The sequence below is a fragment of the Osmia bicornis genome, chromosome 4, assembly GCF_907164935.1.
Source record: "Osmia bicornis bicornis chromosome 4, iOsmBic2.1, whole genome shotgun sequence".
Classification (NCBI taxonomy): Eukaryota; Metazoa; Arthropoda; class Insecta; order Hymenoptera; family Megachilidae; genus Osmia; species Osmia bicornis.
In genome coordinates, this window is record NC_060219.1 from 3,321,728 (window position 1) to 3,344,561 (window position 22,834).

The following is a 22,834-nucleotide window of genomic DNA, read 5'->3' on the forward strand; positions in this document are numbered from 1 at the left end:
TCGTAGGTCGTTGAATCGCGGAAGATAACTGTTCAGATGCGAGAACCGTCGACAATTTCAATTACCATCTATGAAAGTGTGTTGACAAAGATAGGTGGTGGGGTAGATTATACACGGTGCAATACACCGAACAACCGTTCGTATCGTTCTTAATAAAACGCCAATTTGCTAATTCAAACGGGAGCGTTGTGTAATGATCATTACCGTTTCCTTTGTGTTAACCGAACCAAACGTCACAGAACTCGTGCACTTTCCTTTTTCCCTTATCGTTTTAATCACCACTCCACGCCTAACACAGTCCCGGCCACTTGCTACCCTTTTGTTCTTCTATTTTCATTATTCACGCTACCGAGCGACCAACAACGTTTCAATTAACAACAATATCCTTTACATACAACTTTCTTCGCGCGATTCTTCCGAATACATTTCGCCTCGCCAAGTCCCTCTAATTTCTCCTTTCTCTATTCCACTATGCGAATCTCTTTATATACATAAGCGTAACTAACGTTTCTCTTGTACAGGGCTTCAACAAAATAATGGGATTTAAACAATTCCTTTCAGTTACTTCTTTATGTTAAAATTATACATTTTTACCAGCAATACAATCTTTCTTAAAATTGATTTGTACGAGTTTCTAATTAAATTTTATGGGATGCAGATTAATTTAATGAAAATACTACAAAATTTCCTTAGTGTTTCCATTATTTTGTCTACCCTGTATTCTCCACAAAGGGTATATTATGTACAAGATCGTTATTGCTACGACAAGCTTGCGATCATTCTAAAGACAAAAATACTTGGATTCTTTTGAACGCTTATCGACGACGTAATGTATGTAATATATAATTTGCTCTTCGCTCGTTCGAGCGACATATTTACAAGTTTATCAAAATAATCGTCTCGCAGTACAGCGATACGTCTATGAAACAGTGACGATTAGATACGTCTCGTCTAATTAGCGATAGCCAACGTCGGACCATAGTTATGTTTTCTTCGCGTGGAAAACGAGGTTGTTCGAGGAAGAGACAAAAAGTGAAGAAAGAAACGCTATCGACAGCGAACAGACACAATTGACGAATGCTTTTCTCCTCTCGATCGCGACGCGTTGCACGCTCTCATTAATCTTGCAACAGTCTTGGTCGATACTCGTTAACCCAGGATCGATGGCGCCTCGTTTATCTGCTCGCGGGATTACTGAACCCAAGCCGCGTTACCAGCAAAGCAACATCGTCTTCGAATTAAGTACTCTCACCGTCTACGACTTAATTAATCTCTTCTGTTCTTTGATTACCGGCGACATTCGTCACGAGCCGTATCATCGAGTGTTTTTCCAAGGAAATCGAAAGATTAATGATCGTTGTCGAGTTAACGACATCTAAATTAAACTTTCCTTAACCGTTGAATCTTTTAGACAGATCGAGGATAAAGCACTGAATAATTAGCCTCTATAATTCCTACAAATTCATTAAATTACTTCCGTCGAACACACCCGTATCCACTACTTCATCCAGATCGAATTGATCCCATCTGTCAGATATGTAGCAGGTATCTCCGAGCCTAACCAGTTAGGCAGGATTTAATTCGTAGAATCAAATTAGACGCTTGACGTGAGGCGATATCAATTCCCGGCCAATGACACGGAACAAGTATCATTGATACGAATCGTCGATACGCCAAAGAAACTCGAAGGACCATTACTCTATCGACTTTCTCCTAAGCTCTGTGCCAGTCGTTTCACACGCAAGCACCATCGAGCCGTATGAGCGTGCAACGACCGTCCCGCAACGAGCATCTCCTCGTGATCGTTGTCCGGAAGTAACAAATGGTTACTAGCTAGCACCTAGCCACGCACTGTTTAGTAATGTAGGCAGTGTACTGACCAAAGACCGAGTCGTTGTCGAGCAGGGTACGATTCAGCTCCGTCATCTCGGTGCCGTGCGACGTCACGGAAGGCGTCTCGTAGCGTCTCGGTGGCTTCACCACTGGATTTATCGTGGTGATCAGTGATTTCTCTTGTTCGCCAAGACCGTGGTGTTCCATCGTGGCGGCCTCGAGGCTCTTCTCGTCGTGCCTGGTTCGACGACGACGACAGTAGCACACGCAAAGGGAAACGGTGACGATTAAAAGCAGCAAAGCGGTCACACCCAATCCGAGCGCGAGCGGTAGACTGATTATATTGTCCTTGCCACCCATCGCGTCGCCAGCGATAGCCAATGTCACGTTCTTCTCCGTATTTCCGCCTGGACTTTTCGCCAAGCAGACGTAATCACCCTTGTCCGAGGGCGTGACATCCGGTATCGTCAGGTTCAACCAGTCGTGGCTCGACTTCAGGATGTAACTTTTCTCCCCGTTGTGTCGTCGGCTCTCGTTGGTTAAGGTTCTCGATCGGTAGATCCAGAATAGCTGAAATAGAAAAAGCAAACCGCTACGTAAAAAGTAACTCGTTATCGACCCTGTCGCGTCGCTGTTTTCAGCCCTTCGCGAATTAAGACGACACGGGGCATACGCGAATATTTTTTTAAGAGTGTTCTGAATTTTGCAGTTTTCATAGAGGGACAAATTTGAAAGGACTTCGTTATCGTGTGCAAAACTTCGCGTAACTACGTCTTCCTTTTGTACGATACGACTTCAGAAGACGAGCTTTTCATTCTTTTGTGCCACGTTATTCTCCGCGAAATCAAAGGGTTTCATTAAATCATGAAAATTTCGCTACATGTTTTTCAGGTCACTAGGGGATATAACGTAACGCGAATTGTCAAGAATGATCGCATCGCAAAAGCGAGCTGAAATTTATTCCAAGATAGTCGGAAAACATTCTGTCGAAACGTTAAGCCATGTTTGTGGGTGTGAATACATTTTTAAGGAAGAAACGGACGATAAGTTAAAGTGCTTGCGACAGAATTTGAGAGTTTCAGGTGTGAATGAAGAATATTTGATTTAAGAGTATAAAAGATCGAGAGTCTGAGAGTAAAGAATGTCCCGGAACGATCTTTCTTTGAAGTCGAGACAAAAGGAGAAGGCAGGGTACAAAAAAAAGAAAATTAATTCTTCAACTTTAAAGAAAGCTTATCGGTTAGGGTCATCGTAAGTTATTGGGGATACATTGCAAGCAATCGCGAGATACTGTCGAATGAATTACACAAATTTACGTAAGAATAATTTCTGTATATTTAAACCCATTAGTATTTCCTTTGAGAAAAATCTATTAACTTTTCATCGTAATCAAAAGCCATTAACAGTTAGAGAAAGAAAGCTTTTACTACAAACGCATAAAATACTTCGCGAAGTCTTTGCAACGACCAGAAAGAAATATACGTTTACGGTGGATAAACATTTTAAAAAAAAAGCATCTCTCTCGTTCTGAAATCAGAGAACAATGTTCCACTGGTTGGGATCGTTTAGAAGCTTTCAAGCTAAGCTGCCCGAACGCGAATTTAACCGAAGCAATCTTTTCAACAGACCTAACTTCCGCGTTCAACTAGATTGTATACCGAATTGCTAGCAACTTACCGTAGATCACAATAGTCAACGTTATCCCGACTTTACCGCGTTCCGTTTTATAATATTTCACCGTTATTTTCTTCCGCCTGCCTTCTTCTCTTTCACTCTTCGTTAATCACCACTTTTCTTTTCTAACAGAAATATATACGGTTACCTTTGGCTGCGGGGTTCCAGAAGCTCTGCACCAAAAGGTCACGTTCCCTCTGGCGAACTCCATCTTCACGGATGGGCCAATCGTGAAGATTTCTGGTCTACAGGCGAATTCGTCGCTGCTGATCTCGTCCCACATCTTCCCGGCAAGATTCGGTGGTTGCTGACACGTGGTGGGTTTCGTGTACAACTTTCTCTCTATCGTCCAATTGCGAAATCTCTTCAGATGACAATTGCAATTCCATGGATTATTGTGAAGCTCTAGGCTGCCGAGTATCGGCAGCAATTCGAAGCTCTGCACCCCCAGGGTGCTTAGATTGTTGCCATCTAGAGTAACTAATCGCAAACCTGGCAGATTGTGGAAGGTCTTCTTCTCGATTCGTTCTAATTCATTGTTAGACAACATCACCTTCTGCAGGTACACCAGATCACGGAAGAGACCGTTCTCCAGGACCTTTAGCTTGTTCTCGTTCAACAACAACACCCTTAACCTCTGTGTTTCTTCGAACGTGCCCCGATTTAGGGTTCTGATGTTGTTGGCCGATAGATCGATCTCGATCACGATTTTCAGGCCGTTGAAAGCGTTCATGTGAATCGTTTCGATCTCGCATTTGCGCAACACCAACTTCTGCAGGTTCACCAGGTGGACGCTACTGAACGAGTTGTTCATCAGATGAGCGATACGATTTCCGGTTAGGTCGAAGTTCTGGATATCCGATGATAGATTACTAGGTATCTGCGTGAGATTCTGTTTCGCGCATTCCGCTGTCTTCTTGCCGGAAATCCATCTGCATTTGCACAAGGACGAACATTGGGCCGTCCAATCTTCTTGGCACCAACACACGACCACCACCAACGCCGAGTAGAGTAACAGTTTCGCCGTTCTTAGCTCCATCCCGAGGATTTCTGTGAACAAGAGAAACATGATCGATAAGATTAGAACTTGTTCAAACGTGTGCAACGCGAAACTCCTCTGACCGAAACAAGACAACAGAAACATTTCGCGGATGAGAGCGAGGTAGCTTTGCTAGCAACTTTTGCCAGAGGCTTTGTAAGTTTCTTAGAAATAATTAATGGGTTAACTTCTCGAACATGATTTCTACGAATTTCTGCATGGAACTGAGAGATGTTTTTTCATTATTAATATTAATATTAATGATATTAATCGAGTGCGACACGAAGGGAAATTTTCTGTATCTAAATGAAGTAATAGCAGAAATTTGATTAAAAACACTTCTCTAAGGATAGTACAGGGTTAAACAATACGATCAGCAAAGAGGAACTCAGCTTTCTCTGTTATCAGGCAAGTCCGAGAAGCAAGATTCTTAGCAATATATATACTTCTGAGTCGTTTCTACCTCTACCACCCTTCTTTTTTTTATTTTTCTATTTTCTTCCATCGTGTTTTTACGTCGCTTCAACGCAGCCTGTTTTCCCTTCCGTTTCTTAGCCAGTGCTTCTCTGTTAATCTTGAAATCAGGACCACCTTAGGACGGACTGTTTGTAATTTAAGTTAATATCGTTTTAGTGTCCTCTCGCCAGGATCACCAGTCGACGCCGCGTTGTAGAATTTAAATTAATAAAACAAGACGCCCTGCACACTGTACCCGTTTTATTATCGTCCAAGCTCTTGGAGTTTGAGGTTGTGCATCAAATTACTCTCTCGGTTGGAGGTGGCTGCCGGTACAATTTATTTTGTACCTTTCTCCAGGGATACAAACCAGAGGAAGAACGACCTAGCACAGCCAACGACCTTCTTCCTATTTGAATTTATTCCAAAACTTGAGGAGAAAGATGGAACGAAGACAGACTTAAATATACAGAGCAACCCAAATATAATATAAAAATTGTAAATTTCTTTGCCATTTCGCAATTTAAATTCGGAGATGGGTTTTGTAGTTATAATAAAAGTGTTAAGAATTGCTTAATTTTAATTTCAATTCATGTAATAAAAACATTACTATATGTTTTGTATTTAATTGCATTGTATATTTCATATCTGGAAAATGCAGCATTCGAGTTGTAGACTATTTTACGACACTCTCTATTTCCTTACAGTAAATGTGACGAAAAATTGGGATGAACGAGGAAGGGTAACCGAGTAGTGTACATATACGGGTAAATCGATTCTTCAGCAAGGAGTTGGGGTAACGTTGAACGTTATAATAACGCGAATGCCCATGGGACCGATATAAGCGGGCGTTACGTCGATTACACAAATTCAATTATCGTTCGCTGGTGTACACCATCGACAAACCGCGTTTGTCAAGTAGCGGATCGGTCGGAGACACTGTGATCAAATATTTATAACCAGACCACAGAATTGGATGATAGTGTGTTGATCGACCGGTTATCTTTCGTTTATATTCAAGGATGAAGAAGAGTTTGCTATTGCTTTTACTGGAACCAGAAGTTTATTCTTTTTTTTAAATCCTGAAGGATCAGATCGTTGCATGGCTCATGGACAAATTTCCTCCTCGAATCGTAAAACTTTGAAATCTCCAGCCGCAACAGGAAACTCATAGTTTGCGTACTTCACTTAACCATCTCCTCCTCCGGACTTCATCGTCCGAAGACCAGGGGCAAGATTCTTTTGTGCCCGGGTTTACGGTGAACCGCACCAAGACAAAAGAAATACGGTACCGAGCCTCATTGCTGGTCCCATTTTTCTCGTTACATCCTCCTCCGCATTTCTTTCACGTTTATTCTCTCCTTTCCTCCTTCAGTCGTCTTTCTCTACTTCGTTGTTCTTTCACCCTCATCCCAACCCCGGTAACGTGCTTGCGGCGAGCTTTTTCTTTGCTTTTTCAGCCTCCGAGCGTCGTACCGGTTTCACTCGATCGCTCGCATTTGACTTGTAAATATCCGACCAACGAGAACATTAGATATGCATAAGACGAAAGTAAAGGGTTTATATACCTTCCGCAGCTATATACAGGTTGTTTCTGAAACCGGTGACCAAACTTTACCAACGTCTCCTATTTTCATTGCGAAATGGAAAAGAAAAAGAATATCTTACAAACTTGGGTTATTTTCTGAATTATAAATCCTGACCCTTTTTGGTTTACTATAGACGTTGTATGCTTGATTTAACCCTTTGATTATGAAAATGGTTAATCGTAATTTTGACAATATCTATGTGTAAGATAAAGATTCTTGACACAGTATTGATATTTGTATAATTGTTGCAATAAATTTAAAGAGATCTTGGTTATCTATCTTGGAAACACCCTATACATATCATAGGTAGGTATCTATATGTAAGGAAAGAGATAGGGTGGGATAAGGGTGCAGCGTGGTGAACGAGAAGGAAAACGGAGGCGAACTGGAAGCGGTGTCCTTTGGAAACACGGTCCGGAAGAGACCTTCTACGTGCCTTGTTTCAGGACGTGCACGGTCGGAAGGAGTTTGACGTGGACATACGTCCTTTACGTAGGCACGCGTGCGTGCAAACCCAACCCTCAGCTGGTTTGCATAGCCGGAAAAAGGGTCAGATAAGGGGTCGCGTTTTTCTCGTAAAGACAGAAATTTAAATTCGGTCCAATCCTATCAATCAAATTCATACCAGAATATTAACGTCGACCAACGACATTTCACTTGATTTTTAAATTTAACCTTCGCCAATACCACGTAAATTTTCCATTATCTTTTCTATAATTATTTCATTCCTCAATTATATGAATTTTCTAGCGAAATTCGTGAAAATTCACCCGTCGATCAATCAATCTCACGTTATCTCGTATAACCAATGAATGGACGAAAAACTGATTAGCAATTACTATTCTGTGGGAGAATTTATATCTGACGTGGATTTACTTAGCATCCGTTTGTCTCTACGATCTCGCATAAGCGAATTAACGCACAACAGATTCCCCTAGTCCTGATTTAATTAACATACCGTATAATTATATCGTTGAAACCGTTCGCAAACCGTTCGATGATTGGCCTAATAAACGTGGCATTCATTCCACCGTATTCGTGACAGTTAGATGCGATTGATAGGATTTATAATAGCCCGAGTAAACCAACGATCACCGCGTAATTTATTGGTAGCCGGTTGAAAACGATTATTGAAATCGAGGATATTCAGCTGAAACAGAGGGAGAGTTGAGGCTTTTTACATATGAAAAGATACGTTAAACGGTGCTCGAGTATGTATGAAGGGAACTTCAGAAAGCTGGAACCTCTAAATCGTATTTACCATGGAAATTGTTGCGAATGGTTAGTAAACGAAAAGGAAGAAAATTAAAAACTCGAAACGATGCTTTCGACTTAAAACTGTTGGAAAACGAACGAGCTGCTCGGCGAAAAAAAATATATATATGTATAAAAAAATCGTCAATCTCACGCCAGCAATGTAGAGATTGCTTTAACTGACGGAATAACGATTTTCGAATCCGGCACGGATGTATTAACCGCAAAGCGTCGAGTACTCTGAGCGTCGGTTTCGCCGTGGCGATTTTGCAAAATTGAAAATTCAATTTAAACGCGTCTGTAAATAAAATCGCGGCCTTTCGTTTCGCCCTGTTCCCACTGAAAACGGGACCGAAACGTTCTTGTAACGATGCTTCAGAAAAAACCAAACGAATCGTGTATTTGCTAACAACAAAGATCACAGAAATATAAACTGCAGCTGGTTTTTAACTACAGTCTTTTGACTATAGGTTGTCGAATTTTCGTTTGAGAATCCTATTGAAAAATCGCGAATTTCTGTTATCATTGATTTGGTAACGTTTCGGTGTACAATAAAATTTTAATTTGTTGTATTAATTATTTAAGTACATTAAATTTGCAGAATTTTTTTCAAACTTTCATCGAAAGGTTCTTTAAAACGTCGATTTTCACAAAATTACATGAAAGCATTGAATTACAGAAACATACCACAAGCATTTACGAAATTCCGCAACACGTCAAACCAGAGTTAATACCAATTACGTCCTCGAGCGATAATAAAATGTAACAAAAACGAAACGATCGTACCGTTAATAATTCTTATTAAAGTACTGCACTATACACGTAGCCATTTTCATTACAACAGTCAACAGATGAAATAATTGGCTCGTTACTGTTCATATATTCCATTAATGAAAAATGAACGCAACGAAGAGAATATTGTGGATTGAAATAAAATCAAACGTCTGTTCGATTATTTTCTTTTTTTTAAATTCTCGTTTCATTTAATTTAATCTGTCTCGCATTTGATATTATAGTATATTCAGCTTTTAACTAATTATGTTTTAACGTCGGCTCAAGTATATTGGATGTGACGTAATATGAAAGGGAATTATAAATTCAACCTACGAATAAATTAATATTCTGGTAACTCTAAACGTGATTAACCAGGCTCGCTAAAAGAAGAGGAAGCTTCTGAATTCTCTTGCTGTTTAATATTAATGTACCTCCGGAACTTGACAGCAAATTCGAGCAAGAACGACAAGGTAGATTTGACAAGGCTCTCCTTCGTTCTCCGAGAGTAATTACCTCCTAGTTCCATGATATTATAATGATCGTGATTAAAGTATGCCATTTCATTTCTTGATCGAAAGCACGGTAATTTATAAGTTCGTTTCACGCCTTCTCGAAAGATTTGTCTTTATTCGAAGAGTTAATAAGATTTTTATTGAAAAATTAACACCTTACGAGAAAAGGGTTAGAGGAAACTTCGTACACTAGTAATTGGAGATTTAAAGAAATTTCAAAAAGTTTGAAGAGATTATTCGCGGATCGGGTATCTCTCGAACGCAATCGATTCTTCGTGAGGGAAATCGGAGGTCGGGCATTAGGATGGTGTCCTGTACGTACGGCACATTATACTCCAGTTACCTCGGCAACTTCCTGAGGATTCAGTTTCAAAGTGGAACTCTCTGGCGCAATAACGAATCGTGGAAGAAAAACTTTTTCTTAAATTGGATGGACGAAATATAAATCGTCGTGGCAAACCGCACGGACACCCAGAGTTTCTGTTCTCAAAGTAATTATATTGTTCTGTTGAATTTCTACCTTTTGATATAATTTCCTCTGACAGTGAACGTTGATCTTCCGAGGTATATTCGTTCGTAGGGAAATGGAATCGAATTATCATGATCAGATGAAAAAAAAAGTTACATAATTTATGTTCTCGATGGTGCACTTGTACAGTAATGTAATCGCTATTACCGAAAATTAGACCCGGAGATAATTTCGAATTTTGTACTTGAATTGAAATTTAAATGCAAATTTCAATTTCAAATTTTGTACTGCAATTTAATTCCTGAACATTGTTTTACATTTCCCAGTGGACTATTTTCGACCGTTTCATGGTTGAGCAATCAGATGAAACTCGATTTTTACAAAAATTTTTTGAAATAATAAAAAGACGGGGGTGCAAATGAATTCCTTTTTTTTATAGTTTCAACCGTGAACTCAAAAACATCCGTGCTCCTAACGCGAGAGGTAAAATTTGAAATTCGTACAGTTCTGTGCGTTTACCAACAAAATTTTCCATTTTCGCTATTTTAATTGTTTCAGTGGTCGTTGAAAATGGAGCAGCGACGCGCAGGCTCGAATCGAGCGTACGGTTAATAAAAACCGAAAACCTCACGGCAGGGGAAAATTGCAGCTCCAATGTGAATATTAATGGACCACGGTCTGTGTTATAGTCAGAAAATACAATATTCCTCCAATAATGGATATTTCATCTGTTTAACGTAACTCTATGAAGAAGAATAAAAAAAGGAAAAAAACGGAGCTCGTCGATACTTGGAGCGTGTCAGCACGGTATTTCAGAATTTGTTCGCTGTCGAGAGTCACGCACAAATTATGTCAGCTTCATTTCAAATTTATTCGGTTTCAAATGGAAATCCTTTTTTATTAACTTATACTGACTTGTATTTTTTATTGACAAGATATTTTGAAATATTTGAAATTCGATTACAGATGACTAAATAAATTAATATATAAACGTAGGAGGATGCAACGAAAGGGTTAAGAAGACTTAGAAACTTATTAGTTAACTTATATTATTAGAAACTAAGAATTTGATTTTGAATAGCATCAGTCTCAGAAGTATTTGAATGGACCGTGTTATATCGAGTAGAGTTCGAATGGAAAATAAACGAAATCTGATTAATCAGCTTTGTAGAAGTTCTGTCTGGCAGTCGATTCTCGAGTGCAGCGAATCGAGACGACGGAGTTTTTCGAAGTTATCGAATCGTTTTTATTGCGTCTGCTTCGACGGGGTGAAGCGTGCCAAAGACGCCGCGCCGCGACGGTAATCGACTTTCTAATTATAAATGAAAAACGGCGAAGCTGACGTCGAAGGAAGCCTGAACTCTCGACGAAGAGGTCACCCCTTTCCCTCTCCGATAAGCCGTTAATACTTAATTACCAATGAATATCGATATCGTCATCGTAACTGGTCGAATAATAGCACTCGCTGATAGTACCGCGAACAGTCCGATCGTGAAATGCTTCCGCAATTATTCCTCGTATTTTCCATTTGCATGAGCACGACATATTTTCGTGACCAACCCCTTTGCGCGATCCCTTGCGAAAGAGAAACACGATCGATCGCGTAATAGGGTTACCAGCTTTGTTATCGTGAACAACGATCACGATGTCCTATAGAATCATTATTATAGTGCAAACAAATTATTTAGGATTTTCCTCGAAACGATAATATTGATCAACAGTAGATTCAATTTCTTGAAAGAAAACAGATCGATTAAATACTGTCAGAATGAAATATTAGTCTATCAGAATCAATGAAAATATTAAAACACCCGAACGACGTCAATGAATGTACGATTAAAACATAAAATGCAGAAACTCTGAATAAGTTGAATTATTATAGAACCTCCGAGTAACATAAATTTTCAGTAGAAATCTCTACCGATCAGAGCGTGCAAACACGCGAAAGCCGTAACGTGCATGTTATTTTACACCCCGTTACAATCGAAAACGGAAACGTTTGCTAATAGCACAGCGGTGGCGTCATTCAGCTAGCTTCCAGTTACAGCTCCGTGTCCCTGTAACGTGACAAGGATACACGAAACCAAGATGATGCCCTAGAAGGCTCGAAGCTGGATATTAATATGTGCACGGAGTCGATATACACCTGGTGCCTCCCTCTCGGGACAAACACCCCTTTATGTAACTAAACCTCTCTGCGAGACCATGTATGTATCTGATCGCGTGTGTACGAGCATACGCATACCCGTTCCTCTCTGTTATTTCCCGCCTGTGAAACTAGAGAGTACACGAACATGCGCGCGCAAAACACACGCATCGAGAAACTGGAGAATACTACTGGTGATTACGAGATACAACCGCGTATGGGGAAGTCTGTAAGGAAGAACGATGTTGCACCAGGGAAAAGGATCATATGCGTCACTGATATCCTTCTCCCAGTCCGTTCCAGCGTGTTCCTTAAACAGTTTAAATGAGACTGGATTGTGCCGCGTGTATAAATAGGAAAAGACCGTAGATTTTTGGTAACATCGAGATATAAACACCCTGGGACGGCTAGAAACAACGCATACGATTCTTTATATACATTAAGAAACATACGCGGTCCCTACATGCTTCCTTGAGTTCGTTCATCTTTCCCACGAGTTTAGAAAATGGGTCAACCCTCTTCCCTCGTTTCAGCGAGATTTTTATGCTTCTCTCGTGAACTATGATTTCGGTTCACGAATCGCGTTGTCTCATTCTTCGTCTATATTACGAGCCCTCACGACTGGACGTAATTGCTGCTAATCTTAATGCCTGGTCTGGTTTATTAAAGACCGGCAATCAGGATAAGTGAACGAACGAGATCATCGAGAGTAGAAACGTTGGTTCTTTGGCGGACGGCTTTCAATTAAATTAATAAGATAATGTATAAAATTGTTAACGAAAGTAGAGAAATGGATATCCACAAAAAGGTTAAAAACAGCACGTTTTAAAGTAAATTATAAACTCGAAAAAGCAGGAAAAGTTGGACAAATATTCATGAATTTCTACGTACACTTACGCAAATGTAATTACACAGCTCTTTTTCGCGATTTTATTTTCGAGCGCACCGGTGCAGGGGATGTTTGATCGACACGGTGCGGCAGCTTCCGGCGCTGTAATTACGCATCGAGAGAACCTCATAATGATGCAGGAAACTGGGAAAAACGCAGCTGGAAATTATAACGAACCTTCCGTTCGCGAATCTTTGCACGTCCGCCGCGAAACATTGATCACTTTAAATCACTCCAATCCACCGAAATCAGTAGAATTTTCTATTGCTTCGTTGATGACCGTTCGAAATCACGAAAATGCGCTGCCACGGCACGTCGATCGAAATCCGCAATGCGTTCCGGAACGGATCCGACACTCGACTGATTTTCCCTCGTAACGATGAAATCTTTCATCTCTAAAGATACAACTCGCGCTCTCCGCGAGGAAAATCGTGAAACTAAGAATAGTCCTGGACGTCTTGGCTATTGACACGACGTGATTGAAACGCTAAGATATCATTTCTGTACGTATCTATCCGTAAACACAGACGATAGATACAATAAAGTGCGCAGATGTCGAAGCTGGCGCAGCTGTGCATCCGTAGAGAAACTTGTATTTGTCAGCGGATCGCGAAGACTACGCGAGCGATCTGTCTAATGGGATATCCGGGAAGATGAACTTAATCTACTTGATCGAAACCAACGCGTCTAACAATATGAACGTAATAAAGAGAGGGCGATATTGGCTTGACTCATCGACGGAAATGTGGATAAGAAGTTAGAAAATTGTAGAATTCTTCTTGGAGAGATGCGTCATCGAGAGGGATAAATTTTGATAAATTACTGAACGTGATTCTACGTATAACGGAAGGATTATCGACTAAAGATAATTTTAATTCATACTTTGAATTAGGTAAAGATTGACATTTAATCCCTGCTGTTTGACATAGAAAATCCCATCGAATAGAATAAATTTTAATCGCCAGACTTTGATTACATTAATCAAAAACTTCGTTTCAGATCTTTGCTAGACGTAGCGCATATCTATTCATTCTCTTTTATCATTTCTCCATATTTCATGGATTATTCTCCTATTATCTTCTGTTAATTATTTTCATGCTTTTAAGCCTTTGAGTACAACGTGTATATACGTCATTGAAAATCTAAAATAAATCTGTAAAGATCGGCCACACGCGATTAATGGGGAAGAAGCACGGCTAGCAGGGAATCACGAAAGAACGATAATGAGCACGTTATAGTAACGGGTCGGATAATGAGAACGCTGGCATAAATCTTCAGTTACGAGGTCATTTATTCGTGGGGATACGGGATTTAAAGTCTCTGCCATGGAAGAAGCCATGCCTCTGGTAATTTTCTCTTAGAGAGTTGATTCACCTACCGAAACAGGAACGACCGGGAAAACACGTAGAACGGAAAGGACGAAAAAAGTATACCTTTTTGCCATCGTGTAATTATAAACGATATAACTCTATCCTCTTCCCTCTGGTTCCTTCACCGTTAGCCTGGTTATTACACAAACTTGCAAGGTGAATGATAATCGAGAGACACGAGGCAAAAGAGGTCCAACGACAAACGAAATTCCTTTTAATCTCGCTGAGAAATCTTCTTTCCTTAATGTCCGTTTTCCAGAGCGGGACGGCTTGATTAACAGCCTTTGTACCCCCTTTTTTCCTAATGATCGCGAATGCAAATGGGAAAGAGATCAACCGGATGAAATATAAAAGGTAATTCTTTGATATACCAAGTATTATAAGAAAACTGCAGCTATAGCTTGTCAAATGAAGATTTCTGCATTCTTGTTTGTGTCTGAAAGACCGTCGTATTCGGTTTCGCGTTACGGTGTCTGTATGCAAGACGTTACCGGTGGTCCCATTAAAATTCTATAGGAAATCGTTATCGGTGGGCGATGACAATGTTCTTTGTCGTGAAATGTAATTTCTTATTGGATCGCGCATCCTTAATCACGTGAACATGCATTTTTATCATGCTCCTCGAGTTAGCATTTCCTCGTATGTCTAGAGGTTCGTTACTTTTCGTCGAGATACACCGGTGAAAAAAAATCGAATATTCCAGGGAAAGCTAGCGACTGAAAGTTATCGATTGGATACAGTTTATGCGCTTTCCGATATCGAAACGCATCTAATAGCTCAAGTTTTCCCTTATTTCCGTTGCAAACATGACAACCTTGTTCCACAAAAGTTTCCTGAATATTTACAGATCGCCTGCTGTGGTCGCGAAATTGCGTAAACTTTTCAAACAAGTTAAATGATCGTGTAAATCATTCGGGAAACGATTGGAACGCTAATTGAAACCTTGTTACCACGTTTCCTGTCGCAGTAATTTCTTTTTTAATCTTTCATTCGTGAGATGGTTGCTTTCTTTTCTGAGATAAATTTGGACGGGTAATTTTGGACTTGGAACGGTCTTGAGAAGGGAAAAATAACAAAGGGAGGTACAAGCTTTCTAAGAAAGAAAATAGAATCAACTATTGTGCAGAAAATTATGAATCATTTAAAAATAATTAGACTAATGAAATAATCGTCTAAAGTTTCGGAGTATCATTCATTATCGTTGACATCAGAATTTCTGTCGCACTTTGCAAATAATTATGATTTTTTTCTTATTTCAAAGCAACTTCGTTCGTCGACTTCGCGGAAAGCAAAACATGAGTAGTACGAATTTCGCGGGAGTATGAAGTGGACGGAAAAGTTTGAAATTTATCGACCTAATCGTTTCAAGTTAAGGAAAGGGTAAGGGGTGAAACGCGTTGCTACGAAACTTCGTCGAACAAATTAGATTCGTTGCTTTCCAACAACGTCGTTAACGCAGCCACGAATATAATTGTGAATCGCAAAGGAATAAGAAGTGCTTACCCTTAATTTAGACAGCAACGAGAAATCCGTGACCGCTCTGAGCGTCACTTTGCCAAAGGAATGTCCTGTAACAGAGAAAGAGAATAAGATTAATCGTGATTAAGTTTCAGCTTCGAAAATGACAAATTTTAATAAGAATTCATTATACAAAAATAAGAATTTTTAGCCTAGAATTAGCTAAATAATTCAATGAAGGTCGGGCGTTTCTACGAATTCTATTTCGTTGGGCAAACTAAGGGGTAAAATGTGTCCGGACAAAGAGAAGCTTTTTCCGTGGACCGGTTATGAGACCGAAGGGACCGAGAAACCGGCAGTATGCAGTTTCCTATGTCGCACAGTTCGACAAACAACGAAACAAAAAACTTTCCTATTAAGGGGAACAAAGGGGCCCGCAGGAATCTATTCGCGAGTTATACGATGGTTTAAGCCGCTTTTCGGCGCGGCCAGTTCCAATTTAACGTCGACGTAACGGGTCGAATGTTTGCGGGAAAAATGCGATAACGTTCGTTTGGAAAACGTCAAAACTATCCTATAGAATCGTCACACTTCGCGCATCATCCGATTGTGATGGTGTATCGTTAGTTTCTCTCTGAAATTTCCGAGCTTCTTGACTCCTCCATTCAAAAATCAAATAGGTGTTTGAAGATTATAATATAGAGCCTATTAACATTCCACCAGCAATCAAATTCACAATAGAGTAATCAGAGATATTGGGAGTACAGAGAGTACTTTGAGTTTCACAACTATATTAATTCAATACGCGATCATGAATACGGTTTAAGAGTTATTGATCGAATCTGATTGAACGTGAGCTTGCAAAGAGTAGAGGTATAAATTTCTTCCTCCTCTTTTCTTCCCTTACGCGAATGATGGCGTGAAATAATTCAATTCACAATTTTAATTACTTAAGACAGATAATGTCAAAGTGGTCTAAAATGTGAAGAAAGTAACAAAAGTTCCAATTGAAATACAAAGTAGATTTCGTTAAATACGTGAGTAGCGTATTATCGGATGTTGGGAAATGGAAACATAATTTTGTTAATTTTATTTCGCTCGATGATATTAAAATGGATAATTTTCAAGGAATGACTATAAAACAAATCGAATCACCATAGGGGACAGATTTTACGAGGGTAATATAATCAAGCTGCAGACACGCATACCTACCGAAGCGTTTAATTATACCGCAGAGTACCTACCTGGATGAAATTATTTCTACCTGATTGCAGTCTTTCCCTTATCTAATTTGTGATTTTAAATGGCGAAGGAAAAGTAATTTTCTGAAATACTATTCGCCTTGTGGATATCTAAATTGGTAACGTAAGTATGGTAAATGCATACCCGATGAAACGGATAAGCTTTATCGCTTTGTAATTTAATAGCAATTAGAAATTCGAAGGAGTAATTGGAACATGCCCAAGTTTTATTATTTAGATTCAAATACATAATACATAAATGAACCTATAAATGTTCAATTCAGCTGGTAAAACCAAATCGACCCTACGTATGGGTAATAATTTTTACCCAAAACTGACCATCGTCCAGGTCCTCTACGACCTTCAGGTCCATAAAACATGAACAGTCATTTTAGCAATACTTTAACAGAAGGTAGCACGTCTGTAATCCAGATGTCTAGTATCATAAACATTCCCTGCAGATGCGTTGGAATTTATTCCATCCGAGCAATCCGTAACAAAGGGACGCTTCCAACAATCTCCAGTTCCCGTTCAATTTCTCTTTCAGCCATTGATTCCCCGAAATAGACCCCTTGTCTTAACCCCGGCCCTCCCTGTGTCCAAGGTAGGCTCGGTTAAATAGACCTTTTTCTTTCATTCCTCCCCATCTTTTCCCTCGAACTGTCCTCGTTCCAGCCACTAAATTACGTTACGCGTGAAAGCAATAGGACAGCTTTTCAATCTACATCTCGTTGAGCCACGACGAAAAGGCAACGGAAAGAGGGTTCGGAATTTTCGTGGTCCAGAAAACGGACTGAGTTAAAGTCTACATGTTTTATAGGCAATTTCTCGAGTGATAAAAGTTTCGCCGTTTCACGTAAATACAATTTGTTAGCTCTATCTCAGCTGTAATTTAATTTCTGGTAACTGCTCGTCATCTTCTATGAATCTCACACGCATTTCGAGTAATTCAATTGCCGTTACCCAGTGAAAAACTCGAGTTCTCTTGACCGAGACGAGCTTCTTTCTGTACCTCGTTTTTCTCTTAGAAACGTGGAAGAAATGTTTCTCGACCATGAAAACGACTGGGACGTCGTTGAGCTGGTCGGTTAAAGAGACAGAGAAGAGACTGTAGGAGATTTAAGCAGAAGTTTTAATTCAATATCGAGAGATTGTAAGATCTGAGATCAGATTTTGATAGTATTAGTGCCCTGGAAAAATTCCTCTCTCTTCATTACAGCGTCCATGAATTTCATAGGAACTCGATAATTAATTACTCTGAGTTAATAAGGAAGAGCTCGTAATGGCTGTTATTGTACCAGTCGTTCGTCTAGGGTTCGTTTATTAGTTTCATCGACGGATCAAACCATTTAGTGCCATGACGCAAAAATATTTCTGTTTAGTAGTTTAATTAATTGCTCTTAATTCCGCTTGCTCCTTATCGTTCCTATTATTCCAAAGGAACAATATGATAACATAGTTTAGATAATTTTGTATATCGCTCCAATTAAACTGGATTTCGACTGAATTCGCTCATTGTGTTGCTCGAAATCCTCGAAACCGCAAGATGAAACGCTGTTCCCATGTATCAGCTTAAATCTTTCTAATATTTAACTACAACATCGACTGAAGGAACCTCTTAAAGCATTAATTCGTATAAATACAGAAGAAGCATTCATAATCGACTCGGCTTCTTTCAGCCAGAGGAACTTCTGTAAAAACGGAGGTCCACAAAAAGATTCGCGAAGCGAATTTCCATTGTTGTCGTTCGCATAATTTTAAACGTAACCTCGAGAACGAGGCTCCATTGAAAAACTACTGTGCCATGTTTTCGGCGTATACACCGGCACGAGAAATAATCCTGCGAGGATGATGCTTCTTGGTTGCATCGTCTGTTAGGTGGCACCGTTTGTGCGAGAAGCGAACGCCCGTTTTCTTGCAAGGCATGAAAAGATCCACCGGGCGGAATCTCTCTTTCTTCTCTCGATTTGAAACGCAAAAGGTCCGCGTAGGCGTACCAAGCACACGGTGTCTTTTGCCCTTCGCAACGGCCTCGTAATACGAATTAAATTATTTCTCAGGCGGACAGGGTGAACGAGGTCAGGAGGTGTACTAACAGGGAACAAAAAGGTACCGCAGAAGGAAACGAGGGAAATGCGGCAGAAGAGAAGAGAGAAAACTGCCGCGGGCAGTTTTCAGGCGTCGCAAGAACCGAGAAAAGAAGAAATGAAAGAAAGATAAAGCGCGACGTTAAATCGGATACTTTATACGTGTAATAAGCCGCGAGGAATGCATACTTATGCACGGCTGGAGTTTCACGGGATCCATAATAATCAGGAAGCGAGAGGAATAAGAGCTTTTTATTTCTTTTTTTTTTTCAATTATTCGCTGGCTAAAACTGAGAGTCTTATGCTAAAGCGTTAACATACAATTCGTACGTATACTTGCTTAAATCATGAGCTTTTTTAAAGCGTTAATATGTCCGTTACGAGAGACCTCGCGTTACGATATGTTTCGATTAAAAGTCTTTCACAAAATGAATTCATTTTCTAATCGTCAAAAGCCCGTCCCATCGAAGTCCTATGATATTCTATGTATTCCCTCGTGAAGATGGTCGGCGATGGTTAAATAAATCAAAGCGACGGGAAATTGCAAAAACCTTCCTTCATCAAATGCGAACCCCTCTTCGAGGCGAGCTTTCATCCCTTTTATCCTCTTTTCCCTCGTTACTCAGCCTCCGCTTCGCTTGCATCGACGATAATTTCACGACACGATATTGTCGTAGCACTGATGCGATAATTGATGAAATTTCCCGCGACCCATTTTCTCTCTCCGTCCGACGAACCCCCGGCTTTTGAACCGTGCCGCGCAAACACGGCCAGCTCTTGTCGTATATCTTGTACACCTCTTCGAACATAGGCTCGTACAGATGTATACGAGTGTTGTCGGCTCGTGTAGGTGTCCATAACTGCAACGTCGTTCATCTTGCGCGGTTATTTGACCATCCTTGGCAACGATTTACCGTTCGTTGAATTATACGCATTATCGAGGAGCTAGGGACTGATGAACGAGCGAGATATAAATAACTGACATGCTATCGATCTCTATATCGCGAGTACCACCGGTTTTTCCATTGTGTACGCCACCGACCAACGATGTATAGACGCCACAGTCTTCCTGTTTCACCGTTGGCAAATATTTGTCGAAGTCGAAACACAACGCGCTCTAATGGCGCGAGTTGTCTGCCCATCCTACACAGCGAACAATATATACCGGCCGTAACAATTTTGGTCCGGTTCCATTTAGCCTTTGTTTTCCGTTCCTTTCATTATTAAATCAGCCTACGAGTTTTTTTTTTTCGCGTTTCAATACCGTTAGTCAAATGAAACGGCAATCAACAGTTTATCTGTATTCGATAACTTTCAGATCGCGAAAATATTTGGATCCTTGCTTTTTGATTTTATTAGAACGGTTGAATGTTTGGAAATAATTTCATCCAACGAGAATGCTCGTGTCTGGTTCGCGAATGTTAGAGTTGTCGAGTCGGAGTGCGTTCAGCGAGATGCATTATCGATGGTATGTGCAACAAGATTTCCAAGGGTTTTCCAAGTCCCGCGGTGAGACTGGAATTCAATTCGAAGCGACGCCAGCGAGGAGGAAGTGGTAAGTTTCCATCTCGTTTGGCCGGCGTAGCTTTTTATTCAACCGGATGGAGCGACAGTCAAGGGCTCTTCACGGTTTTCGAGCGTAGTTCTTCTGTTCAAATTTTCCCGCCATATCGTCTTATCCTCCGAACGATTCTAAAGGGTGGCTCTATCGCTTTGAGCCACCTTAACACCTCGCTTGTTCCGTTGAATTGATTTCAGCCGCACAGACGCGGGGAAAGTCAGTGTTTATTCAGGAGCACTCGAGAAGACCCTGAGATTGAAACCGAACTATTTTCAATCGACCCCGAACGTTGCCCTATACTTTGCAAATCGAATTCAATAGCCACGATATCTTCGATTCAACGTAATCTGCACGTCTCGCCCTTTCCTCTCCTTTCTTGCCTTCTCTTCATCCCCTATCTTTTTCTTTATTCTTGTCTTAAGAAATAACAAAATAATTACGTCCGGTTAAAAACAAGCGGTAAAGAACCCCCTGTATACGTTACTTGTTATCTTCAAAGATTATTTAAATGATAATACGGTAGTTTTGCATGTATATTCATTTTCTTTGGATAGGATTACCCCGTGAGGGTTTAAAATAAAAGCAGGGTGTTAAAAAAGGGTGCGTAAATATAATTGCGGTCGTTGGTTAAACTCAACAAAAATACAAGGGGAAAATTGAACGTGATAAAGCGGTTGAGCAAACTTTCACGAGTACAGTTTAACGCGATAAAAATCCGTTTTTAAAGTCCGACCGATTACGGGGTTTCTTTTCTAAGTGATTTAAACGAACTTCGATTGGAAGTATCGGGGGAAAATTTGCAACGATCATTACCTTCTGTTCGATTCTTTGTAATCCACTTATCTAACGATCCTCTTCCTTCGGTATTACTCTTCTCCCATACAATCGCGATCAAACTAGCGACGACTCTAATTAACGAATAGAAACGACACTATTGATTGTTCTATACAATTCCTTTTTAATTTACGTTCAGTTTTTATCCTCGTTCCGTGTTATCTCTTTAAACACGCACGCATTTAACGATACACCAGCCTCGTATTATTCTATCACATTGCAATTTATATTATTTTTCCGCGTAAAAAGCACGCAACCGGCACACATGAAACGTTCGCGAACGTATTCAAGATTAAATTGACAATTTCACGGAACAAAGTAACAATGTCATTTGCATTATTAAGCTGATATCGATAAATAATTTCTGCATTTTATGTAGATACACTCACAACTGTTCCAGTTCGAAAAGTACAAATTATCTAACAATTTCTTTGCTAAGTACGTTAACAAGCACGCGTGTTCACATTCTGCCTGTTAAAATCGTACTGACCATTTTCCGGGGTCGTTTAAGAAGGGTCAAATTCGATCCTAGAGGTAAAAGGAACGCTTAATTGATTGGTTATTGCCTATACCTGGCTGGGATTAGAACCACGGCTCAGACTGTATACGATACGAGACCAGGCTCGTTTCTTGAAATTTTTATTTACTGTCTCTTCCAATATCCCTCGTCGATTGCTATTCGGATGATTTCGTGTATTTCAATGCCTATCGCGAAATAGTGTACCTATCTTTTGTGCGGTGTTTCATTCCGTTTCAATGTTACAACGAATGTGCTTCGGTAAATTTACTTGGTGCCGGTGACGTTTAGTCGGCTTTGACGTTGCGTTCGCGGTTCGTTATTTGCTATGAAGTGAAAAGTCGTCGTGGTTTTTTGATTGCTTCGCGGTGAACTACAGTGAGTAATAAACAGTGAATTTATTGAATAGTTTACTAATATTAGTTTTCTTATTTGTGTCTGTTAGTAAAAAATGGCGAATAATGAATACTAGATTACTAATTTCTTTTAAGAATATAATTATTGAACTAAATGTTTTTAACCTTTTAAATATACATTATTTTACGAATCAATGTCAAAATAATTAATTAAACTGGGAACGAAGAAAAATCGAGGGAGGAACAAGAAACAGAAGTTACTTTTCTCTGCCTTCTTTGCTGGTTCTCCGTTTCAGCAAACTTGTGGCTCCCACAAGCCGTATATAGTCAATGTGACTTTGATTATTGTTTACGACGTTAAAGTAAGCATTGTTTTTACTGTGAAGGTTTTCCGGTCGTAATCGTTCCTACCGTTTAATCGCGACAGAGGAGTAACTACCCGTTCGCCAAACTCGACTTCCGGTCACGTTTATTTGTTTTTCCCCGGACGAAACAGTGAAACTATCTGTATCTAAAGGATTAAGAAAGTTTTCCATGATATTTCAGTTTTTGGAGTATCAATTTCGTTATTTGTTATCACCTCAATCATGATTTTCAAATTGATACATCCTTTTCTTGTGTCAGATTCATTGTCATATCTAGGTCAATTAACAGTACGAGTAGATTGTCAATAAAATGAAACGGCTATCGACAAGCAAATAATAACTTTCGATATTAACGTGTCGGGTGAAAATTTTGTTACAGCAGATGTTTCACATCGGAACAAACCGAAGAC

The 22,834-nt window shown here is 39.9% G+C and overlaps 1 protein-coding gene across 11 annotated transcripts in view; it reads right to left on the reverse strand.

The window, feature by feature from the left end:
- The window catches only part of LOC114872988 (leucine-rich repeat-containing protein 24), a 218,701-nt gene that overhangs the window by 9,152 nt on the left and 186,715 nt on the right, over positions 1 to 22,834 (reverse strand). For 10 of the 11 annotated variants that reach the window (XM_029180839.2, XM_046285354.1, XM_046285357.1 and 7 more), the window contains 3 exons: positions 15,509 to 15,573; positions 3,656 to 4,557; positions 1,881 to 2,403 (listed from right to left, as the gene is read on the reverse strand). In XM_029180839.2, coding sequence (XP_029036672.1) covers positions 1,881 to 2,403; positions 3,656 to 4,546 — 1,414 coding nt within the window. In that variant the 5' untranslated portion in view covers positions 4,547 to 4,557; positions 15,509 to 15,573. Of the gene's footprint in view, positions 1 to 1,880; positions 2,404 to 3,655; positions 4,577 to 15,508; positions 15,574 to 22,834 lie in introns of those variants that run through there. The other variant, XM_046285353.1, reaches the window with a different exon arrangement.